Source organism: Brachyhypopomus gauderio, unplaced genomic scaffold (assembly GCF_052324685.1).
Source record: "Brachyhypopomus gauderio isolate BG-103 unplaced genomic scaffold, BGAUD_0.2 sc73, whole genome shotgun sequence".
Lineage (NCBI taxonomy): Eukaryota > Metazoa > Chordata > Actinopteri > Gymnotiformes > Hypopomidae > Brachyhypopomus > Brachyhypopomus gauderio.
This window is the reverse complement of record NW_027506894.1, coordinates 256,967-271,966: the sequence shown is the minus strand read 5'-3', so window position 1 is coordinate 271,966 and position 15,000 is coordinate 256,967. Positions and strand designations below refer to the sequence as shown.

At 46.9% G+C, this 15,000-nt stretch overlaps 1 protein-coding gene across 7 annotated transcripts in view; it reads right to left on the bottom strand.

Annotated features, from left to right (window-relative positions):
• Positions 1-15,000, bottom strand: part of LOC143491245 (pleckstrin homology domain-containing family G member 1) — a 63,177-nt gene that overhangs the window by 18,901 nt on the left and 29,276 nt on the right. For 4 of the 7 annotated variants that reach the window (XM_076990076.1, XM_076990078.1, XM_076990072.1 and 1 more), the window contains exon 2: positions 1,498-1,965. In XM_076990076.1, coding sequence (XP_076846191.1) covers positions 1,498-1,944 — 447 coding nt within the window. In that variant the 5' untranslated portion in view covers positions 1,945-1,965. Of the gene's footprint in view, positions 1-1,497; positions 1,966-6,645; positions 6,663-11,071; positions 11,387-15,000 lie in introns of those variants that run through there. The other 3 variants (XM_076990075.1, XM_076990074.1, XM_076990073.1) reach the window with 3 other exon arrangements.

Below are 15,000 nucleotides of genomic sequence, written 5' to 3'. Positions count from 1 at the left end.
CCTCAGCCACATGGATCTCTAGCGGGACCTTTAAATCACGCTGACATCTGAGCTGACCCCTGTGACTGTAAATACTCTTAGCTATAAATCATCAAGATCTAGAAATTCAGAAACACATCTGATCTGTGAAACCCCAACACTCAGGGGAACAGCAAAGAAAGTGCTCACTTCACAGCTAAACTCCAACCCCCAGAAACACAGGTGAACTCCAAACCCCCAGAAACACAGGTGAACTCCAAACCCCCAGAAACACAGGTGAACTCCAAACTCCCAGAAACACAGGTGAACTCCAAACCCCAGAAACACAGGTGAACTCCAAACCCCAGAAACACAGGTGATCTCCAAACCCCAGAAACACAGGTGAACTCCAAACCCCAGAAACAGCTAAACTCAGATAAAGGATCCAGTGCTGAACTTTAGCAAAAAGAGTGAAGCGACTCTATCAAACACTGGAACTCAATGAAACATGGCCAGGGACAATGTTGAAAATGTCCCAGCACTATGTAGAACATGGAGGGATGCCATGTTACACCCGCAGCTTCAAGGAGGCCCGTCTGGTGGGAAAAAGCCTCAAATGTTACCCTCTTACCCTCCTACCCTCTTACCCTCCTACCCTCTTACCCTCCTACCCTCCTACTCTCTTACCCTCCTACCCTCCTACCCTCTTACCCTCCTACCCTCCTACTCTCTTACCCTCCTACCCTCTTACCCTCCTACCCTCCTACTCTCTTACCCTCTTACCCTCCTACCCTCTTACCCTCCTACCCTCCTACCCTCCTACTCTCTTACCCTCCTACCCTCCTACTCTCTTACCCTCCTACCCTCCTACCCTCTTACCCTCCTACCCTCTTACCCTCCTACCCTCCTACCCTCCTACCCTCCTACCCTCTTACCCTCTTACCCTCCTACCCTCTTACCCTCCTACCCTCTTACCCTTTCCCCTGGGGATGGGGGTTTATAGGGGATCAGCTATCAGCAGGGAGGCTCTGCTTTAACGCAGGATCAGGCCCTCTACATCAGCCTCTCTCAGGTGCCTCAATCTTCTGACATCACGTTCACTCTAAGACCAAAACTTTAACTGCTTTGCTTTTTAAATATAATTTTGAGCTTCTTGAAGGGTTTTAAGTGTAAACTTTTTTTGCTTGGTGTATAATCATGATCAGCTCATTTTAAAGAACAGATGAAATGTGTGAAAGAAAGAAAAGCTCTTCAAGTCAATAGATGGGGTCAGTCCTAACCATTCAACTGGTCTCCAGACTCGGATCACTCTCTTCTACCAGTCTTCCACCCTCTCCATCTCTCCCTCTTTCTATCTCTCTTCCAATTCTGGGTGAAATGTTGTTTACAATAATAAAAAAAACATTTGCAGCTTTGCTTTGAATCTGACTGTACTAACCTTATCTAAGAGTGATGTTCTTGAATGTCCTATCCTCATCCACATGACTGCACTGTCAGTCTCTACCTCCTCTCTCTCCCTTCTTCCTCCCTCTCTCTTACCTGAACGATACTTCGCAGGTCTTGTACGTAGGTTTTCTCCGTTTCCAGGATCTCCTGAACCACTCTGTCCACGTAAGGCACTTTCCGGCCCTCTCCTGACTGACAGCTGTCCGCCTCGTCCTGATTCGTCGGCACAGGCGTCCGTCTTCCCGACTCCGCCTCCTCCAGCTGACGGGCGGGCACAAGCTCCAATCGGATGGCCCCAGAGTCATGATCCCGCTCAGAGGCGGAGCCTGAAACTGCACGGCCCCCCAGAGAGCAGTGGCTGTCCCGGGAGGAGGAGGAGGAGGAGGTGGAGCCATAGCTGATTGGTCGGTCACTGCAGTGGGAGGAGTCCATGCTGTGCGAGGAGAAGTATCTAATGGTGGAGTTTCTGACAGGGCCGACAACTCGGCTTATGACCGCCCCTTCAACAGCGGGGATCTCCGGCAGCGGGGGGTAAGACATCAGCGGAGAATGGGTACTCTTCTGAGAGAGAGAGAGAGAGAGAGAGAGAGAGGGAGGGAGAGAGAGAGAGAGAGAAACAGGGAGGATGTGGGGAGACGGAGAGAGAGAGAGAGAGAGAGAGAGAGAACTGAAGTTAGTCATACATATAGGAGTGCTAATTTAGTCCAAAAGTAATGACCTACTTAGAACATTTATATAAGTACATCACTCACTAAAAGTTCAGGAAAAAGTCTCAAAAAGAAACAGAGCAGACTTCAGCTCAGACGCAAAATGGCACCCTGCCAACAAGGAACCAATCAATCTGTGCAATGACTTTACACAAACAAAGCTCCTATTTCTCTCTCTCTCTCTCTCTCTCTCTCACACACACACCCACACACAGCAATTTTGTGTGTGTGTGTGAATGTGCACATGCTTCCATAGATGTGCGGACACACAGGGCGGGGCTTAAAAAGACAGGGTTTAATGGCCAGAAAAACCAATGTAATAGAGACATTTTTCACTCTGGGAGAAAGAGAGATTTGTGTGTGTGTGTGTATGTACATTCATGAGTGTACGTTCGTGTGTGTGTGTGTGTGTGTGTGTGTATGCACATCATGGCAGTCTATCTGGAGACTCACTGTAAGCATCTATCTCAAAGTGTTCAGAAGAATCTGTCAAATACACAATCAAAGCACAATCTATGCTCAACCTAACATCAATCTAATCACAAGCTAAGCTCAGTATAAGCTCAATCTAATCTCCATCTATGCGTATACCAGACAGAATCCCACAGGTTTCTGACTCTCTTCGTAGCAGTTTCATGCTGTGACATATTAACCGTCAGCGCGGGGCTCCCAAACAAGCTCCAACACGATTGGCTCTCTGGTGTCCAAGCCTGCACCTGATTGGCCCACTCCCAGTGTTTACAATCTCAGGCACTGAGCCATTTCCATGACTATTAGTAACCATTCAATGTGGTACGGCTATGCACCGAAACACCAACACAATCCCTCACACCAACACACACACACACACACACACACACACACACACACACACACACACACACACACACACACACACACACACACACAAAACCTGTTTTCTGTTTGTCTTTGATCATCTGGCTCCTGCTCAAATCTTTAATCTTAAGCTGCTATCAGTACAGTAATTTCCTTCATCTTTCACTTTTGTGCACCTTGTTTGTGTTGGTTTTATGGTGCGACCTATGAGCTGAAGCCTCGCTAGATGACTTTTGAAACCAAGTGTTTTAAAGTTTTGTTTAGAAGATCAACACAAACCTCACACTGGTGTTCACAGACATTAACACCTGCTGAAAGCTCTTGCAGTTCAGAAATCTATATAAGCTATTCTGAAGGAAGCAGAGAACCAGTTGAGAACCAGCAAAGTGTGGGAACCAGTGTCTTGTCTAAGTGGATAGTCCTGCAGTGTCTCGTCTAAGTGGGTAGTCCTGCAGTGCCTCGTCTAAGTGGGTAGTCCTGCAGTGTCTCGTCTAAGTGGGTAGTCCTGCAGTGTCTCGTCTAAGTGGATAGTCCTGCAGTGTCTCGTCTAAGTGGGTAGTCCTGCAGTGTCTCGTCTAAGTGGGTAGTCCTGCAGTGTCTCGTCTAAGTGGGTAGTCCTGCAGTGTCTCGTCTAAGTGGGTAGTCCTGCAGTGTCTCGTCTAAGTGGGTAGTCCTGCAGTGTCTCGTCTAAGTGGGTAGTCCTGCAGTGTCTCGTCTAAGTGGACTGTCCTGCAGTGTCTCGTCTAAGTGGACTGTCCTGCAGTGTCTCGTCTAAGTGGGTAGTCCTGCAGTGCTAATTCTCAGGGTGAGAACAGTAGAGACTCCATCAGCCTGATCCACAGGCTACACGCCATTACATGACCAGCGTCTCACCGATTCCACATGCAGTTTACCATTGAAACTGTGTGGTGGTTAAACATGACCCCAGGTCTGGTCCACATGCTGGTGGTTAGTGGCAGACACGCCAGCGCGCAGGTCTGGGATCAGTCTGTTTCTGGTGGTAATGCACATCATGGAGGAGACAGGGCTCCTGATCCCAGCTGATAAGAGCCTCATACGCCCAACCAGCCAGGAAACAGGGCTCAGCTCACACACACACACACACACACACACACACACACACACACACACACACACACACACACACACACACTAGAAATAACAGTGTGTGTGTGTGTGGTGTGTGTGTGTGTGTGCGCGCTCAACTTTCCAAATCCTGCACAGACACACACCCCTTATTACACTCCCTCTAATAATACAGCGCAGTTGGGTCCAGTACAAAGTGATTCTTGCCCTTTCATTTTCTCATACCTACACACACACACACACACACACACACACACACACACACACACACACACACACACACACCACACACACACACGTGAGAAAGTGAGTGAGAGGAGATCGTGTTCTCTCTGATCTTTACAAACGAACCCAATTAGAGGCGTGATCCTGACATTCACACGCAGGTCTATACCACAGCACAGACCCACCGTAAGGTCGTTTCACTGCCTACAGTCTGTAGGGGAGGTCTACATCACAGCAGACCTTCTTCTCTTTACAGAACCTTCTTCTTGCAGCAAGTTGTGGAGACACCAGACACTACCATTATAACAAATAAACAACTATTGTTTAGTAAAAAAAGAAAGAAAGGTTTCCTCCCACACCATGATGGATTTATGAATGTTTATTGCGACACTGTGACTTACTGGCACTATAAACTTTATTAAGCACAGACAAGTTCCGCTTCTCACATGAAATGAGTTATTTATTTATTTATTTATATTTCTGTCTATCTTTGTTTATTTTTACATAGGGAAGTCCAGCTGAGACCGGAGTGTCTCTCCAGTGGGTTTGCACACACGCATGTCAGGAGCCCTCAGAAAGCCCTATGACACTTAAAAAACAGCCCTAATCCCAGGAGGGATTATACAGGGATTAAAAGCCACAGTGGGAATTGATGTGTTACAGATTTCTGAACACACACACCACACACAGAGGAGACAGCTGGGTTCATGGACATCATGCCAGGGCTGTGTGTTTAGCACCTAAAATACACACACACATCTGAATTCTCTTCATCAGCGAAAGACACAAGGGAACAGTGAAATGAGAAAGAGAGAGAGAAAGAGGGAGAGAGAGAGAGTGAAAGTAGGCAGAGAGAGAGATACGTAGGAAGAAGGGGAGAGAGAGAGATAGAGATAGGTAGGGAGAGGGAGAGAGAGATAGAGATAGGTAGGGAGAGAGAGAGAGAGATAGAGATAGGTAGGGAGAGGGAGAGAGAGATAGAGATAGGTAGGGAGAGAGAGAGAGAGAGAGATAGGTAGGGAGAGGGAGGGAGAGAGAGATAGAGATAGGTAGGGAGAGGGAGAGAGAGATAGAGATAGGTAGGGAGAGAGAGAGAGAGATAGAGATAGGTAGGGAGAGGGAGAGAGAGATAGAGATAGGTAGGGAGAGAGAGAGAGAGAGAGATAGAGATAGGTAGGGAGAGAGAGAGAGCACACTCCCCCACTGCTGAGAAACACAATATAATACAAAACAGCCCACAGAACAAAAGCTCTCCCTCTCTCTCTCTCTCTCTCTCTCTCTCTCCTTTTCTCTCTCTTCTGTCTCTCGAAAACATCAGAGAATCAGACAGACATCAAAGAAAGTTTGTGCATATTCTCATCACATGGACAACACCATTTCACATTTATATCAGTGGGGATGAATTGCAAAGCAAACATTGCACACACACACACACACACACACAGGTGATGTAAGGTCAAGCCCTTCTGAACAGAGTGACGGGGAGAGAGAGAGAATGTTTACACGCTCACACTCTCTCACACACACCACACACACACACACACACACACACACACACACACACACAGTATATCATTATAGGATGTGTGCAGTATAGGACTGCTACAGATTCAAGTCCATCCTGTTCAGTCATTATCAATGGTGTGACATCATCGAGGAGACCTGCTTTCTGATTGTGATGTCACAGACCCCGCCCTCTCCATCCTTAACCCTGCGCCACGTTGATGTCTCCATGACAATGTGTGATTTATGCAGACAACAGCTGCATGTCTATAGCAAATGGGATGAACTCTCGAACTCTCCCGATGTGACCTCTGCTCACAGACGGGGGCCAGACACCAGGAACATGCTCCATAACGTCCAATATTCACAAACATCTCTCACACAGCACATATCAATACTGTGGACAGAGATTATTATGTGGTAATAATTCTGTTTACTTAACAAGATAGAGAGATAGATAGAGGAGAGGGAGAGATAGAGAGATAGAGGGGGGGGGGGGGGGTGAGATGTATACCAGTATGGAACAGTAGCTGTGGTGATGAAATCTGCAAGAAACATCACTGATCAAATTAAAGGAACCATGCAACCATCATGAGCGAGAGATACAGAGAGAGGGGGGAGGGAAAAGGGAGAAAGAGAGAGAGAGGGAGGGAGAGGGAGAGAGAGGGAGGGAGAGAGAGAGAGGGAGAGAGAAAGAGATGGAGAGAGAAGGAAAGGGAGGGAGAGAGAGAGAGGTCATTAGTCATGCCATTCTTCTTCAGAATTCTTTTCTTCTATCTCTCTCTCTACCTCCTTCTCTCTCCCACTCCCTTTGACTCCGCCCCCTATCTCTTGATCTTTCTCTAATGAGTCAGTCTTGCTCATGTTGCTATAAATATCTGACCTCCTCTTTCTTCCTGCTCAGGACCTTCACATGGCCTCTCATCAGAGAGTCAGCTTCCTGAGACCCGGCAGGCGGTCCCACTCCACAACCACCCACAAGCCTGCGGTGATGGGAGAATCCCACACAACACACACACACCACACACACACACACACACACCACACACACACACACACACACACGTGTTGATGGCCAGTGAGATACGCAGCTCCATGGCGCGTATCATGGACGTAACAGTTCCAGTATGAGGAGGCCCTTACAGACATGCTTCCTACGGTGGCTGAGATGGGACAGTGTTTTGCCAGCTGTTTGGGCCGATGGCCCTGTGCATTCCTTCACAATGAAGTACACGCACTGCCAAGACACACGTCCAAGACAGCCAATCAGAGACAACCGGCTGACCTTTAAACCCACAGCTTCAATGCCAAGCATTAACCATTTGACGTTCTCCTCACTCTCTCTCTCTCACACACACACACACACACACACACACAGTGCACCAATCCAGCTTAATTTGCCATTACAACACCCAACACAAAAACCTGACCACAAGACAGACCCAAACAAACATTCAACATTCAACCAAACACCAGCTAGATACCAACCAAACACCAGCTAGATACCAACCAAACATCAGCTAGATACCCAACCAAACATCAGCTAGATACCAACCAAACACCAGCTAGATACCAACCAAACACCAGCTAGATACCAACCAAACAACCAGCTAGATACCAACCAAACACCAGCTAGATACCCAACCAAACACCAGCTAGATACCAACCAAACACCAGCTAGATACCACCAAACACCAGCTAGATACCAACCAAACATCAACCAAAAAGGCACCATCATCTTCTTGACTTCAAACCCAAATATCAAACACATGCATGCACAAATCAAACACCAATTAAACACCAATCAAACACCAATTAAACACCAACCAAACACCAGTCAGTTGCAAGTTAGTTGGTCCAACTAACTGCCAACCCATTATCATTATGAAGAGTACAGGAGTCCTGGGCCTCGTAACACCACGAGGTGGGTGTGTGTGTGTGGAGGTGGGTGTGTGTGTGTGGAGGTGGGGTGTGTGTGTGTGGAGGTGGGTGTGTGTGTGGAGGTGGGTGTGTGTGTGTGGAGGTGGGTGTGTGTGTGGAGGGTGGTGTGTGTGTGTGTGGAGGTGGGTGTGTGCATGACCAACTCCAGCGTAGCTGGAGAGTTTGACCGTAACGATCAGGACTGGTGAGGAACATCGAGAACAGAAGCAGTAGAGTGACTACAGTACACACACACACACACACACGCACACACGCACACACACACACACAAACACTCACACACACACACACACACACACGCACACACGCACACACACACACACACAAACACTCACACACACACACACACACACACTCACGCGCGCACACACACGCGCGCACACACACACACACACACACACTCACACACTCACACACACTCACACACACACACTCACACACACTCACACACACACTTACACACACTTACACTCACGCACACACACACTCACACACTCACACACACACACACTCACACACACACACACACACACACACACACTCACGCACACACACACACACACACACACACACACACACACACTCACACACACTCACGCATACACACACGCATACACACACACACACACACTCACACACACACACACACTCACACACACACACACACACTCACACACACACACTCACGCGCGCAACACACACACACTCACACTTCACACACACTCACACACACACTTACACACACTTACACACACGCGCGCGCACACACACACACACACACACACACACACACACACAAACACACAAAACACACGCACACACATACTGATACACACACACACACACACACATACTGATACACACACACACACACACAGATACACACACACACTTACACACACATTTACACACACACACTGATACACAGACACACACATTTACACACAGATACACACGCACGCACAGATACACACGCACACGCACAGATACACACGCACACACACACACACACACACACACACACACACACACACACACACACTCACTCACAGATACATGGAACATCTGACCCACACTAACACTAATACACTCACCACTACAGCTTCTACTGCTGAAGTTCATACCACATGTTTAATACAATGAACATGAAGAGACTGAAGACTGTAGGAAAAGGTATGAACACACACACACACACACACACACCACACACACACACACACACACACACACACACGGCAGAGGTAACAGATGTGGCAAACCCATGTAACAGAAACATCCAGAAAAAGAAATATGAGAAGGTGAAGAAATAGCTGGGGACTGTGAGAGGAACCAGAGAGAACATTGAAGGTGGTGACGGGGGTCGTTTGGGGTCGTGACCCCCACGCTGGAGTGGCGGCTACAACAGACCCCAGGAATGACAACATTGACCCTCAATCCAGAAGAGTGTCATCCCAGCAACAGCAGAAATACTCCACAGTACTCTTAAAGGCCACACACACACACACACACACACACACACACACACACACACTGTTAGAGGGCCCATGTATATTGTGATCATCAGTTTTATCAGTATTGAAGCCAGTGTTGTGATAACCAGTCAGTAATGACACAGTCTTAGTGCTTCCACACACACCACACACACACACACACACACACACACACACACAGTCAGTAATGACACAGTCTTAGTGCTTCCACACACAACCTTGACCAACTGACCTGCAGCTTTGAAGATCAGATTTCAGCGGGACAAAATTTGATCTCTGTGAAACGTACACCTGCTCTTGAAATAGAACATATCTGTCTGGCACATACTCAAACAGACGCACCCAAACGGTAACACACACACACACACACACACACACACACACACACACACACACACACACACAATAACACGCATTACACTCACAATAACACACCTCCTGTACACATATGCACACAGACATACACTTAATGCATTTAACACAATGTTGACGGTGTGTGTGTGCACATGTATTGATCAATGTGTTATTAAATTAATATGATTCATTTATTAAGTATTAATCATTTAGGTCAGCATGACCGTGGACAGTTTAGTTTAAAAACAACTCTCTCCCCCTCTCTCTCTCTTTCTCTCTCTCTCCCTCTCTCCCCCCTCTCTCTCTTTCTCTCTCTCTCCCTCTCTCCCCCCTCTCTCTCTTTCTCTCTCTTTCTCTCTCTCTCCCTCTCTCCCTCCTCTCTCTCTTTCTCTCTCTCTCCCTCTCTCCCCCTCTCTCTCTGTTTGAGGGCAGATGTCTCATTGGGGGTACTGGCATTGTCTAAAGTTCCTGAGCTGCTATTATCGACCACCAGGCCATAACCCCCCCCCCCCCCCCCTCCCCCCCCCCCCCCCCCCCCCCCACACACACACACACACCCCATGGGAGACTAATTTAGGTCAGTGTAGATGAGGGGGAGGGGAGGAGGGAGGGGGGGAAGATTGAATAATGATATGCATTCTTCAAGACAAAACAATCCATACACGTAAACTGCAGAGGAAAAACCCCAACACACAAACCACACAGGAGACCAGCCAGCATCAGTCAGACACAGAGACAGCAGCACAACCAGCAGCAGCAGACTGATCGATTGATTGATTGATTTATACGTTATTGATCCCTTTAGGAAGTTTCCTTCAGGGGAATTATACAAGATATGCTCCTGTGTGCCAGTATCACTCGGATGCCAAATGTGCTTCAACCGTAGTCCTCTCTCTCTCTCTCACACACACACACACACACACACACACACACACACACACTCACACAGAATAACAGCTTCGTTCTACCCAACTCTGTTTAACAGCCAACACACACGAAATAAACACTGTCCATTCACAAACTGCCAACACACACACTCACTAACGACTAGTTTACACTGCCTAAACACACACACACACACACACACACACACACACACACACATCAGTGAGAGAGGAGTTTAAAAGCAGTTGCTCTCTTTCAAACACACATTCACACAAAAAAGTTTTTCTCCAAACAGAACAGAATCTTTCTAACGACACACACACGATCCCGCACCGCGAGACAGAACCAAAGCAGCCAGGACCAAACACTACGAGGCGGTTCACAACACACACACACACACACACCACACACACACACACACACACACACACACACACTCAACAAGTGCCCAACGAGAACAGACGTGAAGTAGAACGAGATCCTAGATGTGTCTGCTATAGTCCCCCCATCGACATGACGGTGGTGTGTGGCTGTGTGAGGGTGTGTGTGGCTGTGTGAGGGTGTGTGTGTGGCTGTGTGAGGGTGTGTGTGTGGCTGTGTGACGGTGTGTGTGGCTGTGTGACGGTGTGTGCAGCTCACCGGTTGGCATGGTTACGCGTGCGGCTACTGTGTGAGGTAGCCTGGGATTCCTCCGCCGTCACACAACACACTTAGTATTCCAGTGCAGTCTCAGTATCAGACCAGTTCGACTAATCCTCCACACACACACACACACACACACACACACACACACACACACACACACACACACACACACACACACACCCCAGTCACACAGCACCGGGGCTGGAGTGTGTGCACATGCACACTCTCACAAGCCTCAGTAATCCCCCAGTTTACATACACACATTTCTAATCCGTAGCAGCTGGAGTGAGATCAACCTCTCTGTCCAAGTGTCACTGGCAGACTGACTAACACACACTCACACACACACACACACACGCCCTCTCTCCATAGCTCCACCCCCACCTCCATGGCCCCACCCCTCCCTTTCCACAGAACCGCTCACTGCCTTTCTCTCCCATCTCTTGCTTTCTCTTTCTCTCCCTCCATCTCTTGTTTTCATTCCTTCTATTTGTTTATTCTTCTTTATTCCAGTCTTTCTTTGTCTGAACATTCTGGTTGCAGGGACTCAGGACCGGTTCTGAGGTTCTGAGGTTCTGTGGTTCTGCTAAAACTCCCAACAACTCCCACGGCCTCATTGACTCTCATGCGCCGATGTAGCGTAACTTCTTAAAAACAGTTATGGTGTGTGTGTGTGTGGTGTGTGTGTGTGCGCGCGTGTGTCTGTGTGTGTTTGTCTACATTTGTAAAAATTACAACAGGAGGTGAAGTTTTTATAGTAAGTCAGCTGGCTCCTAGTTGCCACCACCCCCCAACACACACACACACACACACACACACACACACACACACACACACACACACACACACACACACACACACACACACACACACACACACCACACACAGAGAAATAGCATATGATGCACACATTCACAGAGACATACCGTATAACACACACACACACACTCACCACAGACACACACTCACAGACATACACTCACAGACACACACTCACACAGACACAGACCACACGCGCACACACACACACGCCCATACACATATGCGCACACACACACGCGCGCACACACACACACACACACGTCTTTCTCTCTCTCCCTCTGAAACAGGAGGTTTTTATCTGTGATCAGTTGCTGGACACACCACATAAAGACCCCCTACTGCAGTTCCCACGTGAGCTGTGACCCCCAAGCCACCCAACACACACGCTCATCCCAACACACACACAGAAACACACATACACGTCATCCCAACACACACACAGAAACACACACATACACACACACACACACGTCATCCCAACACACACACAGAAACACACATACACATCATCCCAACATAGACACGCATGCCCCAACACAGAAACAACCCTCTGCCCATCCCACATGCACACATACACGCATCGAACACTCACACACACACACATCATGCCAGAAGCGTACCTTTCCAGTAAAGCCCGTGCTAAGCGGGGTGGTGTGTTGAGCATGGCTCCATAATGACCTGAGTGCTCGTGCTGCACTAGCATACCAGCATGTAGAGGTGGAGGTGTGTGTGTGTGTGTGTGTGTGTGTGTGGTACTGAGGGACACATTTACAGTTTCACTCAGCTGGATGTGAACACCGTTCATAAGCTTTCACTTACAAAGGAACAAGTTAGCACAAGCTCGTCCACACACACACACACACACACACACACACACACACACACACACACACACACAGCTTTAGAGTGGTCAGTGTAACAATGTAAGAACATAAGGGCTATTCATGCCCACTGACCCAAATAAAACACACCTCACAACCTCTGCATGCTGACCAACACACAAACACACACATTTGAACTAAAAGTGTTACATTTAAGGGTTTTTAAAGAAAATAAGTAACACTTTTAGATACTGATCTAAATCCAAACCTTGTGTTCCAATACTCTACACACGGAAAAGTCTCAAAGAAAATATACTGCCCTTAATTACACATAGAAACTATTGATACAACAAACCAAAATCTCACACAAAAGATAGTGATCTGAATTTCAAATGAAATAAACTGCACTATAGTTTTTACACAAATAATTGCAATATTAAAATATATACATAAACCAGATAAGAACCTCACAGAAAATGTACGAATCATAATTACAAGTAAAATTAAGTACACTATTCACAATTTCAAACACACACACACACACACACACACACACACACACACACACACACACACACACACACACACACAAAGTGGAGTACAGCTGTTGACATGTTATTGATTACTTGATGGTGTATACAAATGAGCAAATATCCTCATCAAAATGCCACACAGCAAACCAAGCCTGTCTAAACACAGTGTGAGGTGACCATAGCTGACCGCTGAAACAGGAAGACACGAGACAAAATGGTGGCCAGAGGGGGACAGAAATTACTGCAAATCAGGAGAGATTGAAACTGAGTGTCACCTCATTCTCTCATTTTCCAAAATATGAAACTCTCAAACTCCCTTTCTGCCCAAAATCTGTAACCAAATCCCCTCTTCCCCCAACCTGACCGATGTGGAAACACTGATAATATCACTGGGAGAAGAACACAGACAGTGTAGATTTAAAAGGACAGTTTATACAGAACTGCCATACGATCACATACGATCAGAGAAAACACCCGTCACAGATCCGTTCAGCACTATTTAGACTGGATATGATCTGATGTTACTGATACTGTTAACTAGTGGGTCACATTTTTGTTCAGACACTGAAATGTCTGATATCCTAGAAAAAAAACATTCTATCCTTTCTGTTATTACTGTGTATTAATGATGCACATATACTCAGGCATGAAAAATGGGTCAGGGGTTAAAAAGGTGAGAAGACCGGGGGGGGGGGCGGGGCATGTGACGTCATGGGGATACGACGACGGGGCGTTGACATGTGACGTCATGGGTATACATGCGGGGGGGGGGGGGGGGGTGGGTTGGGGGTGGCTGCTGGTGTACGGGGATACAGCGACAGGGTGATGCCAAATATTACGGAGCTCGTAAGGTGACGTCATGTAAAAAATATAATAACGCGTGGCCACGACATACTAACGCATGCGAACGACTTACTATCTCGTTCCCACGCGTTAATAAGTCGTGGCCACGCGTTATTATATTTTTTATATCACCTTACGGGCTCCGTAAAATATAGTAAAATCCATAAAAAAAAATTTTTTTTTGACTGTCATGTCAATGGATTCAATTATAAACGCAATCCGTAAACGCAAGAAGCCGCTTTCGCCCATTCCATTCGGATGGCTCAGTCAAAACCATTACGTCTTAATGAACCAATACATACATCAGCGGCGAAAATTATTGTAAAAATACCAGGTTTACGTGTTTTTATTTTCTAACATGAGCTAAAGCACAGGGTAGACTCAAACGACAAGAGTTTACAAACTTCATTTTCAAACCTTTTCAGCCCTGGTGCGAATGTGATCCTCACACGTCCCTGGATTCACCAGTTACAACTACAGACACACTAGAAAAAAAATCTTGTTTCTTATTTTATGTCACCGTTAACTACACGGGGTTGACGCGAACTTAAATAGGTAGATAGATGGGCCTATTATCACAAGAGCTTGTGGTTAGATCTGACAGTGTTCAACGCTGTAGCGAACGGCAGTAACTTTGTTTTTACCGCAAAATATGAAAACGATTGAAACCATTAATAACCCAATTAAATCCACCCAATTAAAAATGTACGATGTGGTAAATGTAGTGGTAAATGTACGATGTGGTAAATGTAGTGGTAAATGTACGATCTGGTAATGTAGTGGTAAATGTACGCTTTTCTGACTTGTCCGCGGTGTAGCACTAGGTTCCTGCTTCTCGTCCCGCTTAGCAGTAAATGAATAACATGAATGAAGAACGTTCGTATGATTGAAACGCTATTTGGC